Source organism: Peromyscus maniculatus, chromosome 8 (genome assembly GCF_049852395.1).
Source record: "Peromyscus maniculatus bairdii isolate BWxNUB_F1_BW_parent chromosome 8, HU_Pman_BW_mat_3.1, whole genome shotgun sequence".
NCBI classification, from domain to species: domain Eukaryota; kingdom Metazoa; phylum Chordata; class Mammalia; order Rodentia; family Cricetidae; genus Peromyscus; species Peromyscus maniculatus.
The window spans coordinates 83,958,446-83,972,485 of NC_134859.1; the positions used below are offsets into that span (position 1 = coordinate 83,958,446).

Consider the following 14,040-nt stretch of genomic DNA (forward strand, 5'->3'; position numbering starts at 1 on the left):
GGCCTTTGGTGGGGCTCTGATGCATGCTTGATCCTCTGCAATGCTGCCTGGCTGGCCTGGGTCCCCCGAAGGAACCCAGGGTCACCTATGACCCCTCAGAAGTGGCGCCCGAGCAGGATTGTAATGGAGAGGCTGAGAGGGAGGAAAATCATCCCGCCTGGACTGACCCTCTGTACGACCTCTCTGAGTCTTCTCAGCGGAGAAGTGAAGTTGAATACCTCTAGGGCAGGTGAATGAAGTCAAAAGTGGAAACGTGACAGCAGGCAGGCCCGGAACGCAGCCTCCACCTCTTCCTGCTCTTCCGGCTGCCTCCTTCTCCTTCGGCCTGTCCCGCCCCCCAGCGGACATCTGGGGAAGTGCGGAAGAGGAACCCGCTTTCCCCGTGGGGCGCCTAGAATGCTGCCGGCAGGTACAGCCTTGAGGTTTGAGGTGGACCCATGTCCCATGGCAACCTCGTACCCCTCCTCCAAGACGCACCGAAGCAGCTTTTATATCCCCAAGAATCCTTTACTGCCTTATGGGTATTACCAGCAATGTAAATTTAAAAATTATCTTAGGAACAAAGCCAAAGAACTGTCAGACTAATCAAATAATAAAGTCAAAGAAAACAGTCAACAGACAACAAAAAGAAATGATTTCTTTAAAAAAAAATTTTTTTTAATGTGGCTTTTAATCCTAGCATTTGGCCAGGCGGATCTCTGTGAGTTCAAGGCTAGCCTGATCTACAAAGTGAGTCCCAGGACAGCTATAAAGAGAAACCCTGTCTTAATAATAATAACAACAATTTAATGTGTACGATGTTTTGTCTATGTATATGTGTATACACCACATGAATGCAGTGCCCTTTGAGACTAGAAGAAGGCGTCAGATCCCTGGAACTGACTGGAGCTACAGATGATTGTGGTATCTGAAGATTTGAAAAAACCTCAGCTGCATCCTGGTTTGAATTCCAAAGATATAATCCTAGTGAGGCAGAACGGGAAGCCAGGAGCCATGAGGATAATTTAAGTTACTTAGCTATATTGTTTGTTTTATTTTTCTAAAGTTTTATTTTTATTTAGTAATTATGTGTATAGTGTGCACTTGACTGCAGGTACCCACTGAGGCCAGAAGAGGGCGTTGGATCCCCTGGAGACTGATGTGAACTACCTGGTCTAGGTGCTAGGAACCAACTTTGGTTCTCTTTGCAAGAGAAGCAAGTTCTCTTAACCAATGAGCTGTCTCTCCAGCTCTTGAGAAATATTTCTAGTGCAGTGGTTGGTGGTGCACACCTTTTAATCTCAACACTCAGGAGCCAGAGGCAGGTGGATCTCCCAGTTCTAGGCCAGCCTGGTCTACAGAGTGAGTTCAGGAGGGCCAGGACTACACAGAGAAACCTTGTGTGTGTGTGGTGGGAGGGGTGGGAGGCTGGAGAGATGGCTCAGAGGTTAAAAGTACTGGCTGCTCTTTCAGAGGCCCTGAGTTTGATTCCCAGCAACCACACGGTGGTACACAACCATCCATAATGGGATTTGATACCCTCTTCTGGAATAAAGGTGTACATGCAGATAGAGCACTCATATACATAAAATAAATAAATAAATCTTTAAAAAAAAAAAAAAAGACAAGAAAGACCAAAGTGGGAGAGATTTCTATATACTATCACCAAAAGATTCAAAAAAGGAAATCAGAAAACAATGCCTTTTACCCACACAAACAACAACAACAACAAAAGTACAAAGGAATCAAAGAGGGAAAATCTGTACACTGAAAGACAAATTTCTTTTGACTCAGAGACTTCTGCCCAGGATGGCATTGAACTCCCTCTGTAACCAAGGATACCCATGAACTTCTGATCCTCCTGCCTCCTGGAATTGCAGGTGTTCTCCACCACACCCAGTTTATGCAATGCCTAGGACTGCATAAACTTACATGCTAAGACAAATGCTCTACCACCTGAGCTCCATTCCCAGCCCCAGATATAAAAAAAATTGATTAAAGAAATTGAAGAATGCACACACACACACACACACACACACACACACACACACACACACACTCTGTGTTTTTTGTATTGCAAGAATTAAGGTTGTTGAGGTATTACAGACTGACAGTATGTAACCCCTAGAAGTAACTCCCAGAGGTCATAGGAGCATAAATGTATGAGATGTATTTTCTTCAGAGCTGCCTACAGAGAAGATTCATAGAGGTAAAAGGAACTGAAAACCCAAAACATTTGAGTTCAGAATCTAGCTCCACACCACTGTACATCCCTCTTAGTCCAAATTTCTCCTTTGCTATCTGATTTTCTTAGCACGTAGAAGGATTTGGAATAGAAATTTCTAAGTTTCCTTTCAAAGTTATCTTTCTATAACCTTAAGCACATGTGGGGCAGCAGAGAACCTGGGTTTCTGGAGACAGGAGGCTTGGTGTGTGTCTCCTCGTGACATGGGGGGACTTGGGGGCAAGGGAGACAAGGGTTCAAACAATAAAGTGACTGCCATATGAACATGAAGGCCTGAGTTCTGTCCCCAGAAGCACAGGCACTTCTGATCCCAGCCCCGCGAAGGTGGAACCAGGAGACTCCCTGGGCTTGCCGGCCAGACGGTGGAGCAGAATCAACAAGATTAAGGTTTAATGAGAGGTCCTGTCTCAAAAAATAAGATGGAGAACCACTGAGAGAAACACCCAGTGTTGACCTCTAGTCTGCACTGGCATGCACACACATGTGCACTTGCACACGTGGATACACACAAATCATCTCCCAAAGTCACATTATAAACTATATTAAAAGACAACACCACCAAGGTGGACTGCCCCTAAGATATGACAGCCAAGACTGAAAATCAAAGGAGAGAAGATTCAGCAGTGAAGAGTGAATACTGGCCGGGCGGCGGTGGTGGTGCACGCCTTTAATCCCAGCACTCGGGAGGCAGAGGCAGGTGGATCTCTGTGAGTTCAAGGCCAGTCTGGTCTACAGAGCGAGTTCCAGGACAGCTAGGGCTGTTGCACAGAGAAACCATCTCAACAACAACAACAACAACAAAAAAGTGAATACTGATCTTGTAGAAGACCTGAGTGTGGTTTTCACAACTCCTGCCAGGTGGCTCACAACCACCTGTAATTCCAGCTTCAAGGGATGGAACACTCTCTTCTGGCTTCCTCGGGCATTTACCCTCCCGTACATGTAATGCGCGCGCGCGCGCGCACACACACACACACACACACACACACACACACACAATTACAAAATTTAAAATTTTAATTTATGTGTATGGATGTTTTGCCAGTGTGTGTGTGTGTGTGCACCACACATGTGCCTGTTGTCTGTGGAGGCCAGAAGGCATCAGATTCCCCGGAAGCGGAATTACAGATGGCTACGAGCCACTGTGTGGGTGCTGGGAATCAAATCCAGATCCTCTGCAAGAGCAGCCAGTGCCCTTCAGCGCTGAGCTGTCTCTCTAGCCCCTGAAAATAATTTTTAAAATAAACAGTACTTAACCTCAGCTATCCCTATGCCTCCTGTGTTGTGCTGTGCAGTTTCCCTAGGATTGAGTCTTTGTAATTCTAGTCGGGATTCAGGCCGCTAAAGTTCTTCCTTAATCTCCAGAACCCCCAGCAGCGTTGGCTATTTTATGAATAATCTATTTTCACACAGGCTTCTTTTCTCCTTCAGCTCCACCTCCTAAAGTGACTCTCTCCGATAAGCCTGAACTGGAAGTCCAGGACACCTAGGCAGGGTTTGGAAGGCCAGCTACTTGGTTCCGAGAAGCAGTGCTAGCTAGCGCGCACCCTCGTGGGAAATGGTGGGATTGCAGGTGTTCAGTTCCGGCCCCGCCCCCGGGGACAAAGGCCTTCCAGGTCACCTGGGAATCTGGGTCCAGAGGAACAGATCTGGCCTGAAACAGAGGAGGTGGGGCCCAGAACCGAGTCTGAGGGTCTTGGAGGCAGAGAGGGTGAGAGGTGGAGGTACTGAGGACTTGGAAGTGGTTGGACGGAAGGGGAGCGCGAATGTGGACATGCGCAGGAGCGCGGGATTCTTGGAGCCGGCGTTAGTGCCTAGAAACCTTACAGCCTGGAAGGGCTGAGACTCCACGGCGGACGCTCTGCCTTGTCTGCTGACTCTTAAGCCAAGTGCACGTTTAGTGCATACCGCGCTCTGAGTGTGCGCCCGGTGCCGTTGTCCCGGAGCGTCTGGCATGGACTCTGTCTTCTCTGAGTGCACACGTGGGAGGGAGCGTCCTAGGCCCCACAGGTGGCCAGGATTGTGGAGAGGCGTCACTGGAGGGACCTGATCATCCCCACCTCTTCGCAGATGGCCTCCTCGAGCCCGGATACCCCTTGTTCCTGCGACTGCTTTGTCTCTGTGCCCCCGGCCTCAGCCATCCCGGCTGTGATCTTTGCAAAGAACTCGGACCGCCCCCGAGATGAGGTGCAGGAGGTGGTGTTTATTCCAGCAGGCACTCACACCCCTGGGAGCCGGCTCCAGGTGGGTTAGGATTTAAAAGGAATAGGAAGGTCTAGACATTGTTCCCAGACCTTCGTTTTCTTACCTCGGATCTTGGCAGATGCTGTGAAAAGACTAAGGACTTCAAGTCCACCTGGACCTTGAGTCTCGTTAGCCTCTGCTAACACAGTTTACGCATGCGTGACCTGAGAACAAGCCCTTTCTTAAGGCCATTATATAAAGTGGCTGACAAAGTGCCAGAGCAATGCAGGTTCTGGATCTTTTTTTTCCCCCGTGAATTCTTCTTTTCTCTTCTTTACCTCCAGTGCACCTACATCGAGGTGGAACAGGTGTGGAAGACACATGCTGTGATTCTGAGCCGCCCTTCCTGGCTGTGGGGGGCTGAGATGGGAGCCAATGAACATGGTGTCTGCATTGGCAATGAAGCAGTGTGGACCAAAGAGCCTGTTGGGGAGGGGGAAGCCCTCCTGGGTATGGATCTACTCAGGTACAGACCCGCTCTTCACGCCCCCCCCTCTGCCCCTAACACTCAGGTTCATTGGCCTTGCCTCTCTCTTGGCCTTGTCCTGTGGCCTCTCTAAGAAGGCTGCTGTTTACCTTCTATCTTCTCCTTCTCCTTCTCCTTCCTTCTCCTCCTTCTCCTTCTCCTCCTTCTCGTTCTCCTCCTCCTCCTCCTCCTCCTCCTCCTTCTCCTTCCTCCTCCTCCTCCTCCTCCTCCTCCTCCTCCTTCTTTGATTTGTCAAGACAGGGTTTCTGTGTGTAGCCCTGGCTGTCCTGGAACTTTGTAGACCAGTCTGGCCTTGAACTCAAAGGATCCCTCTGCCTCTGCTTCCTAAGTACTGGGATTAAAGTCGTGGGCCACTAAGCCTGATAAAGAGCCTCCTTTGGCCCAGAGCGGTTTAATTTTTTTTTTTTCAGTACTATTTTTGTTAACTGAAATCTCCCATAGAATTCTGGTTTGTAGAAATTAATAAAGGTGGGGCAGCTCTGACTGAGAAGAAATTCAGGCACTTCTTCCTTGGAAACAGTGTTCCAGACCTTTCCATGGAACTCTCAGTTCAAAGCTTGGAAACTACTGGCGTATGGCTTTTTCATTTTTTTTTTTTTCTTGCTTGTTGTTTTATTTTGTGTTTTGAGACAGCTTCTCATTGTGTATCCCTGATTGGCCTAGAATTCACTATGTAGACCAGGCTGTCCTTGAACTCAGAGAAATCCACCTGTCTCTGCCTCCCAAGTGCTGGGGTTAAAGGTGTTTACCACCACATCTGGCTGGTTTTTCATTTTGCCTTGAAATCTTTCTCTGTTTTGAGATAAGGAATCTTGTAGTATGTAGCTGAGTGTGGAGTTGAACTTCTGATCCTCCTGCCTCCACCTCTGTTGGGCTCACAGGTCTGGGCCGCACACCATCATTGCTGCTGGGTTCGCTGTGTAACATGGGCTTTTGTGAAACCTGTCTGGATCACCTCTGTCCTCTGACCTCTCTGCTAGGCTGGCTCTGGAACGGAGCGGCACTGCCCAGGAGGCTGTGCACGTGATCGCAGGCTTGCTGGAACGCTACGGGCAGGGGGGCAGCTGCCGGGAGGATCCCGTGCCGTTCTGCTATCACAACACCTTCCTACTGGCTGACCGCACAGAGGCCTGGGTGCTGGAGACAGCTGGGAGGCTGTGGGCTGCTCAGCGGATCCAGGGTAGGAGTCTAGTGTGGAGCCTGCCTCCGAGAGGGAACCTAGACGTCCCCAGGTACTGCCCTCCACTTCTGGAGGCTCCCACTTTTGTTCCCCCGACAGCCTTGGGCATTGGGACACCCCAGAAAACTGGAAATGAACCCACTTAGGAACATCCTCCTTCCCCTGGCCAGATGCTCCCCTGCTTCTGCCTGCCCTTTCCTCTGGAAAGCCTTCCTGGGAGGTCATATGCGAGCGACTACCACTTTCCCATCCTGTTCGTCCCTATGACATAGCTCTGATTGATTTGTCTGTCTCCTCCTCACCGGAGGCCCCTTCTGGGCAGGTTGAGTTTTTTAAAACCGTACTCTAAGCTCCTCACCCAGGGCCTGGCATATAGTGGGTGCTCCGTGATAGAGGAATATAAGTTCCTCTTCTCCCGCAGGGGGTGCCCGGAACATTTCTAACCAGCTGAGCATCGGCGCCGACATCTCAGCGGAGCACCCCGAGCTCCGAAGCCACGCCAAGGCCCAGGGGTGGTGGACCGGACAGGGCCCCTTTAACTTTGCAGAGGTCTTCTCCTTGGCCCAGCAGCCTGTGCGGATGGAAGCTGCCAAGGCCCGCTTCCGGGCTGGGTGTGAGCTGCTGCAGCAACAGGAAGGTCTGTGAGTGGTGGGCGAGAGGGTGGCCACGGCACCCTGGCCTGGGGTCTCTCTCGCGCTCTCGTCTGCTGGGTCCCCACCACCTCCTCCTTTGCAGGAAGTATCACGGCAGAGGGGATGATGGGCATCCTCAGGAACAGGGAGAGCGGCATCTGCATGGACTCCGGGGGCTTCCGCACCACGGCCAGCATGGTGTCGGTCCTGCCCCAGGACCCCACAAAGCCCTGTGTCCACTTCCTCACTGCTACGCCAGACCCGTCCAGGTGAGGGCGAAGAGGACATACTGGCCGGGGGACGTGGCCGCACCTGTCCCCCGCTACTACTTCAACCTGTCTCGTCAGGTCGGTATTCAAGCCCTTCATCTTTGAAGTCGGGGTGGCCCAGGCCCCCCAGGTGCTGTCTCCCACTTTTGGAGCCCAGGACCCTGTTCGGATCCTCCCCCGATTCCAGACTCGGGTGGATCGTCGACACTTACTCTATCGTGGACACCAGGCAGCCCTGGAGCTGATGGAGGATAAGCAGGTAGGAAATACCTTTACCTTCTTGATATTCCAGGGCCTGGGGCTAGAGGAGACTGCAGAGCTGGAGGCGGGTGAGGCCTTCAGCTAGTCTTGGATTTCTCCTGCCTGGAGGAGAGGGTCCACATTCCTCGCCTCTGCCTTGCCTGGCAGGATCAGAGGAAACAGATCCGGCAGAAGCAGCAGAGCCTGGAGCAGGAAGGCCTGGAGGTTCTCCGAGGACTCCTTACTGGTGACCAGACCCTCCCTCCCCAGGGGCTGGGCAGCCTCTTCCAGGCCTTTGTGGAGAAGGAGCACCAGGCCTACGCTTAAGCATGTAGCACCTCTTGGCCCACTGGGTGCAGGAGCACTGGGCGGCTGCCATGAGCTGTGGTGGTCGCGGTGGTGGTGGTGGTGGTGGATACAGGCATCCCTTCACTCTGCTCATCCAGGGCCTGGATGGCTGGTACAGCCTTTGGCTTAATAAATGTTTTATTTCCTTATTCAGTGAACTGGATCTCAGGTCTTTTGGGGAGAGCCGAGCCAGGGCAAAGGGCAGCTCCCAGCAGGCTGTTTGCCAGAGCTGTGGTGCCAAGCCATAAACCCTAGTGATGGGTGCAATGGGACCTAACTCGTGTGTCTTTGCATGAAGACCCAAGATCATGCCTCGTGAGAGCTGGCTGCCATCTGGGGACAATCAGGATCCCAAGGTTTAGTCCTTAGCTTGACTGAATGGTGGCATGTCTTTGATCCAATTACTCAGAAGGCAGAGGCAAGTGGATTTCTGTGAGTCCCGGGCTAGCCTGGTCTAAATAGTGAGTTCCAGGACAGCCAGGATTACACAGCAGATCACTATCTTAAAAACAAAACAATAAGCACACACCTTTAATCCCAGCACTCGGGAGGCAGAGCCAGGTGGATCTCTGTGAGGCTAGTCTGGTCTACAGAATGAGATCCAGGGCAGGCACCAAAACTACACAGAGAAACCCTGTCTCAAAAACAAAACAAAACAAACAAAAGAAACCAAAACAATAACATGGTGGAGCTATCTCACCATGAGACAGCATCCTTTGTGAGGTGGTCCTCACTTGTTGCTGAGGCCCAGCAAGCCAGCTGGGGACTCAGAGAGATGCCAGCCCTTTGGGTCATTTCTGAAAAGTTAAGCTGCTTTGGGGGATTGTGTTTTTGACTTCTGGTTTTGGTTTCTTTCCTTGACTTACCCCATGGGACATGAAAAGCATTCCAAAGCCCAAAGATATTTTATTGGGGGGTGGGGCCCCTGCCACAAGTGAGGGGCTGTGCACTACTTCGTGTTCCTTTTGGCTGTAGTTTTTGTCATGCTGGGGGCTGCCCCGGGAGAGGTCTTGGAGGCTGTGGCTGCTGGAGCCCCCTTCTTTGCTGGGACAGAGCTTTTCTGACTCTTGGGAACTGGTTTCTTGGTAGAAGAGGAGGTCTGGGTGGAGGAGGTGGCCCGAGGGGCCGCCTCTTTCCCAGGCTGCGCGGCGACATCAGGGCTGCAGTCCCCAGCCATGGGCACTGCAGGCAGCTGGGGCAGGTCAGTGAGGACAGGCCGGATCTCCATCCTGGACAAGTGCTCTGCCAGGACCGCCTGCTGCCTTCGCTCTTGATGCTGCTGTAGTTCCTGGTCCAGGTCCTTGAAGAATCCTGGGGGAGGAGAGGGAGAGCCCTGGGCTTGGCAGGAGGGCCTGGGACCAGGGATGTCTCTGGTAAACCTATTGGCATCCCTAGTAGAATACATATTGGGCTGGGGCTGGGAAGAGATGGGTCCCCCGCATCCTCTCATTAGATCCTGCTGATTCCAGACTGAGGTGGGTCATTGACACTCTGTCAGGAGTGGCAGGTGGCCCTGAGGCTGATGGAAAGTGATCATGTAACCCCAGGGACCGAGCCAGGCTGGGAAGATGTCACCTTCCACCGTCCTGGCTGGCACTCTGGAAACATGAAGGGCCTGGAGTGGAGGAGACCACAGAGCCGGAGAGAAGGTCCCAGCAGAGCTAGCTGCCTAGGACAGTGACAGTGTCATCCCCGTCTCCTAGGGCAGTGCGAGCCGGGGCAAGCTATAAGGTGTGGACAGTAATCACTTCGCTCTGTGCAGAACGGGCCCTTCAGCTCCGGAAATTCCTCATCATCATCCAAGGATTCCTCATCATCGTCATCCTCTGAGGTCCAGCGCTCCAATATAGGCTGCTTGTCTAGGTCCAAGAGCAGCGGCAGGGCCCCTATCACCATCTTCCTGTAAGGCAGGGCAGCAGAGGTTACCCCTGAGGGCATCCCTGGTGTGGAACCTGGGAGGATACGGTGGCATAGGCTTCAGTGCCCATACCAGGGTGGGTATGACTCCGAGACTAGGAGATGGGCCTGGGGTCAGCCCAAAGAGCAAAAGGCTGGCTCCTGTGAGGTGCTGAATGTGGGACTGGGACAGACTCAGTCTAGGGGGCAGAGGGCACGATGGATGAACCAATCAGGGTTGCAGGCAGAGAGTGACTTCCTCCCCTCCTCACCTGTAGCCATTTTGGTTGGTGCAGGCGTTTCCACACAGGTTGAGGATGAGAAGGCTCTGGGGGAGCTCATCTGTGCCGTAGAAAGAATGAGTGAGGGTCTCGTGCTTGCTCTGCCCTCCCTCCACTCCCGCGGGGGAGGGGGGGAGAGCAAGATCACAAAGAGCTTGGAGCCAAGAGGAGAAGAGGAGGGAGGACACCACATGGGACCCACTGCGTGAGCCAGGGCACGGTGTTCCTACCTAGCTTTAGCACGTCTATCAGGTTGTCAGAAAGGTCCAGGAACTGGAGGTACTGGAGGTCAAGGAGGTTTTCCACCTGCCGGATTTGGTTTCCTGCCAGAGACAGGAAGCTGCCGGGGAAGAGGGAGGGATGAGATAAGATACAGGACTGCTGGAGGAGGGAGGAGGGGGAGGAGGGCACCAGGTCCCCCGGCTCCCCTGTGTAGGCAGCTGGCTAAGTGGGGACACAAAGCCTGTGGGGTGAGGAGGGCAGAGCTAGACTTCTCATCTGACAAAGAGCCAGGCTGAGAGAGCCCCAAGACAGTTCTAGGGGCGCAGCCAGTTTCTCACCACCCACTCCTTACTCCTTTGCTGTTTTGGTGCCACATACCGCAGAGAGGTGATGCATGCCAAGTTCTCAATTCGCTGGATCTTATTCTGTGGGAAGAAACCAGGCGGGGAAACCAAGTTTAAGTCAGCCGGGTGGGGAGTCTTTTTAAGGGACGAAGCCCTGAGACCATGTCTGTTCTCAGCTGCAGCCACTGCACGTTGAGAATGAGCACTCAACCTGACTGTGGCTGGCTGCCGTTACCTCGGGAAGACGATTTGTTTTCTCTGGTCAGTGGTTCATGTGTGAACTTGGAGCTAGTCCAATGAGCAGAACCAAAGGGCTGCAGACTCAAAAGAAGAAAACCAAGGGGCCAATAGCAAAATGGAAATGGCCTCATTGATGGCGCGTGTGTGTGTGTGTGTGTGTGTGTGTGTGTGTGTGTGTGTGTGTGTGTGAACACACATGCCAAGGATGTGTGTGGAGGCCAGGGAACAGCCTGACCGAGAGTTCTCTCCTACTGCGTGGGTCCTAGGAGTGAACTCAGGTCACCAGGCTCGGCAGCAAGCACTTTCGCCCACGGAGGCATCTTGCCAGCCCTATGTTTTTATTTTATTATTTATTCATTTTTATTTTAGTTTTTGAGACACAGTCATACTAAGTAGCCTTGGCTGGCCTGGAAATCATAGACCAGGCTGACCTCCAACTCACTGAGATCTGCCTGCCTCTGCTTCCCCAAGTGATGGGACCAAAAGCGTGCACCACAACACTTGGATCTCTCTCTCTCTCTCTCTCTATATATATATATATATATATATATATATATATATATATATTTAAGATTTATTTATTATGTATACAGTGTTCTGCTTGCATGTATGCCTGCAGGCCAGAAGTGGCACCAGATCTCATTACAGATGGTTGTGAGCCACCATGTGGTTGCTGGGAATTGAACTCAGGACCTCTGGAAGAGCAGCCAGTGCTCTTAAGCGCGGAGCCATCTCTCTAGTCCCTTGGATCTATTTTTAAGACAGGGTTTTGTGTAGGGTAGGCTGCCTGGAACTTCCTCCGTAGCCCAAGCTGACCTCAATGTGATCCTTCGGCTTCAGCCTCTTGGGTACTCAAGAGACTGGCATATGCCACTGTGCCCAACTAGAATGGTGGAATGGCGACTCAAGAGCATGTTCAGGAGTTCTTGGCGGGACTGGGGTAGGAAATCAGTCTTTTTGTTTGTTTTTTTCAAGACAGGGTTTCTCTGTGTAGCCATGACTGTCTTGTCTAGTAACTTGCTTTGTAGACCAGGCTGGCCTCGAACTCAGAGATCTGCCTGCCTCTGCCTTCCAAGTGCTGGGATTAAAGGCCAGCCTGGGCTACAAAGTGAGTTCCAGAACAGGCCCAAAACTACACAGAGAAACCCTGTCTCGAAAAACAAAAAATAAACAAACAAAAAGGCATATGCCACCACTGCCTGGCCAGGAATCAGTCTTTCAGTTCAGGAGGATTCCTGACTCATTTGAGGAGTGTTCTGCTTACCTAAACGCCAGAAATGCAAAAAAGATGAACCCTTTAGCAGTTTTCAGGTTAGACAGACTAGGTTCACAACAGGGAGGGGACAGGAGGCATGGGGAGGCAGGAGGCATGGGGGCAAGATTTACCGACTGCAGGTAGAGGCTGTGAATATTCCGGAGGCACTCTAAATTCCTGATAGAAGTAATCCCTTCCCGATCTAGGCGCACAGTCTCCAGTTCATCCAGAGTACAAAAGCTGGAGAGAGTAAACAAAATGGATAGATAGGGCCCCCTGCACCTGTGGCCTCTTGGTGGCCGATGGGAAGGAGCGGGGAGAAGACATGTCTCAAGGAAAAGAAGGGGACTGAATGGTTTTGATGAGACGTCGAGAACAGCTGCTTGACCCAGGTAGTGGTGTCTAGGTCATGAGACTGGCTAGTCTCAGACACATGGTTCTCTTGGTGGAACTGAGAAAGAGCAGAGTGGAAGCTGACAAGGGCCCTCTGGATAACTGGTGGGTGGCTGCCACGGTCCCTGGAGATTCAGGACAAGAGAAGCCTTCCTTGATCAGTTTGGATGGTGGAGGCAGGGTGGGGATAGATGCAGAAATACTCTCATTTCTTCTGGAAGAATCTTCCTCGCTCCCTTTTGAGTCACCCACTGAGGGGAAATCACTTGTTCCATTCATACCTTCAGTATTTCCAAATTTACGGAGGATCCTCCAGGCAAATGACATAGGTCCTTGCCCATCATTATCAGGGAAGCCAGGCAAACATCTGTGGCCAAGTGGATGCCAACGGCAGGTACAAAGAAATAAAGTGGTTACATGGGCTGTGTACCAACTCCAGAGTGGAGGAACCAAGAGCAGCTTCCTAGAGGAGGTGACCAGTGGGCAGGCCATGGGCAAGGGATCGGGACAGGGCATTTCAAGCAGAGCATGCATGTGCTAATCTAGTCTGTCTTGAACTTGAATGTGCCTGTGAATCCTTTGGGTACCGGAAGATGCAGATTCTAATTCAGTAGGTCTGAGATGGGTATCTTTTTTTCTTTCTCTTAAAGCCAGGGCTTCATGTAGTAGCCCAGGGTGGCCTCAGACTCACTATGTAGCTGCGAAGGATGGTCTTGAACTTCTGATCTCCCTGCCTCTACCTCTTGAGCGCTGAGATGACACCAAGGCCAGTTTTACATGGTGCTCAGCACTCTGTCAGGCGAGCTACATCCCCAGTGGAAAGTCTCCATTTCTAACAAGCTCTTGGGTGGTGTCAAGCTGCTCTCACTTTTGAGCAACAAGGGGCAAGAATGCAGTGTGAGAAATTGCACACTTTTAGAGTGTGGAAAGATTTTTGGTTCGCGCTGTTTGGATTTTATTCTGGATGTAATGGGTTGCTGAGAAAGTTTCTACCAGGGAGTAATTAGATTTATAGTGTATAAAGATCACCTGGGCAACAAGAGTGTGGGGAGGCCAGACTGAGGACTGAACAGAAAATTTTTGAGTTTGCTACAGCATTCTCTAAGGCAGGTGAGGATGACGAGAAAAGAACCATCTTTAAGAAGTAAAAAGCATACCGAGAAACCCTGTCTCAAAAAAAAAAAAAAAAAAAAAAGGGAAGGAAAACCAAGTGGGAAGTACTACTGATTGGAGTGTGGAGTAACTAAAGAGACAAACACGATTTACAAAATCATACAGCTCAGCAAACCCAACATCTGTGCTTTCCTTCTCCACTCACATCTTTTCTGACAGGTCTTCATCCTCAGGGAAGGTCAGGTTCCTCTTGGTGATCAGGGCTTCGGTAATGCAGACTTCCCCTTCCTCTGTACCCTGGGCAGCGTTCTTAGCTGTGAAAAGACCAGCCTCTTTTCGTTTGCCTTCGTTCTAGGGAGACCTGACCTGACTGTCGTCCAACTGTTCTACACGCCAACTCACCTTCCTGCTCGCCTCCTGGCATGACCTAAAACAAACAGCGGCTGATTGAGGCAGGAGACAGACGAAGGGGAGCAGAGAAGCTTAGAGCCGGCCGGTTGGGATGACTGCGCCCAGCTTGGAGAGAAGACGGGAGGGAAGACGGAGGAGGCGGCAAGGACGGGGATGGCTGGTTCAGAGTCAGTTGCTGGGGGTGCGGTGGAAGCCGGAGTAAATCAGAGCGAAGGATCTGGAGTTACAAGTGTGTAGCGTGGCTTTACTGGTCGCAAACTG

General features: G+C 51.5%; 2 protein-coding genes across 4 annotated transcripts; one reads left to right on the forward strand and one right to left on the reverse strand.

Annotated features, from left to right (window-relative positions):
• Positions 1-3,809: 3,809 nt before the first annotated feature.
• Scrn2 (secernin 2) lies at positions 3,810-7,773 on the forward strand. 3 transcript variants are annotated; one of them, XM_076543242.1, is made up of 8 exons: positions 3,810-3,892; positions 4,295-4,462; positions 4,747-4,934; positions 5,936-6,135; positions 6,557-6,772; positions 6,871-7,036; positions 7,115-7,295; positions 7,445-7,773. In XM_076543242.1, the coding sequence occupies exons 2-8, from the start codon at positions 4,295-4,297 to the stop codon at positions 7,601-7,603; spliced, it is 1,278 nt and encodes a 425-aa protein (XP_076399357.1). In that variant the 5' UTR covers positions 3,810-3,892; the 3' UTR covers positions 7,604-7,773. The 3 variants fall into 3 exon arrangements, with proteins under 3 accessions (XP_076399357.1, XP_076399356.1, XP_076399358.1); XM_076543241.1 differs by having other exon boundaries at positions 3,816-3,935; XM_076543243.1 differs by having other exon boundaries at positions 3,842-3,948.
• A 737-nt stretch (positions 7,774-8,510) lies between these two features.
• Lrrc46 (leucine rich repeat containing 46) lies at positions 8,511-13,961 on the reverse strand. Its single transcript, XM_006971877.4, has 8 exons — positions 13,771-13,961; positions 13,574-13,682; positions 11,994-12,102; positions 10,402-10,448; positions 10,032-10,141; positions 9,793-9,862; positions 9,373-9,524; positions 8,511-8,935 (listed from the first exon to the last, which is right to left on the reverse strand). The coding sequence occupies exons 1-8, from the start codon at positions 13,790-13,792 to the stop codon at positions 8,574-8,576; spliced, it is 981 nt and encodes a 326-aa protein (XP_006971939.2). The 5' UTR covers positions 13,793-13,961; the 3' UTR covers positions 8,511-8,573.
• Between the last annotated feature and the right edge of the window lie 79 nt (positions 13,962-14,040).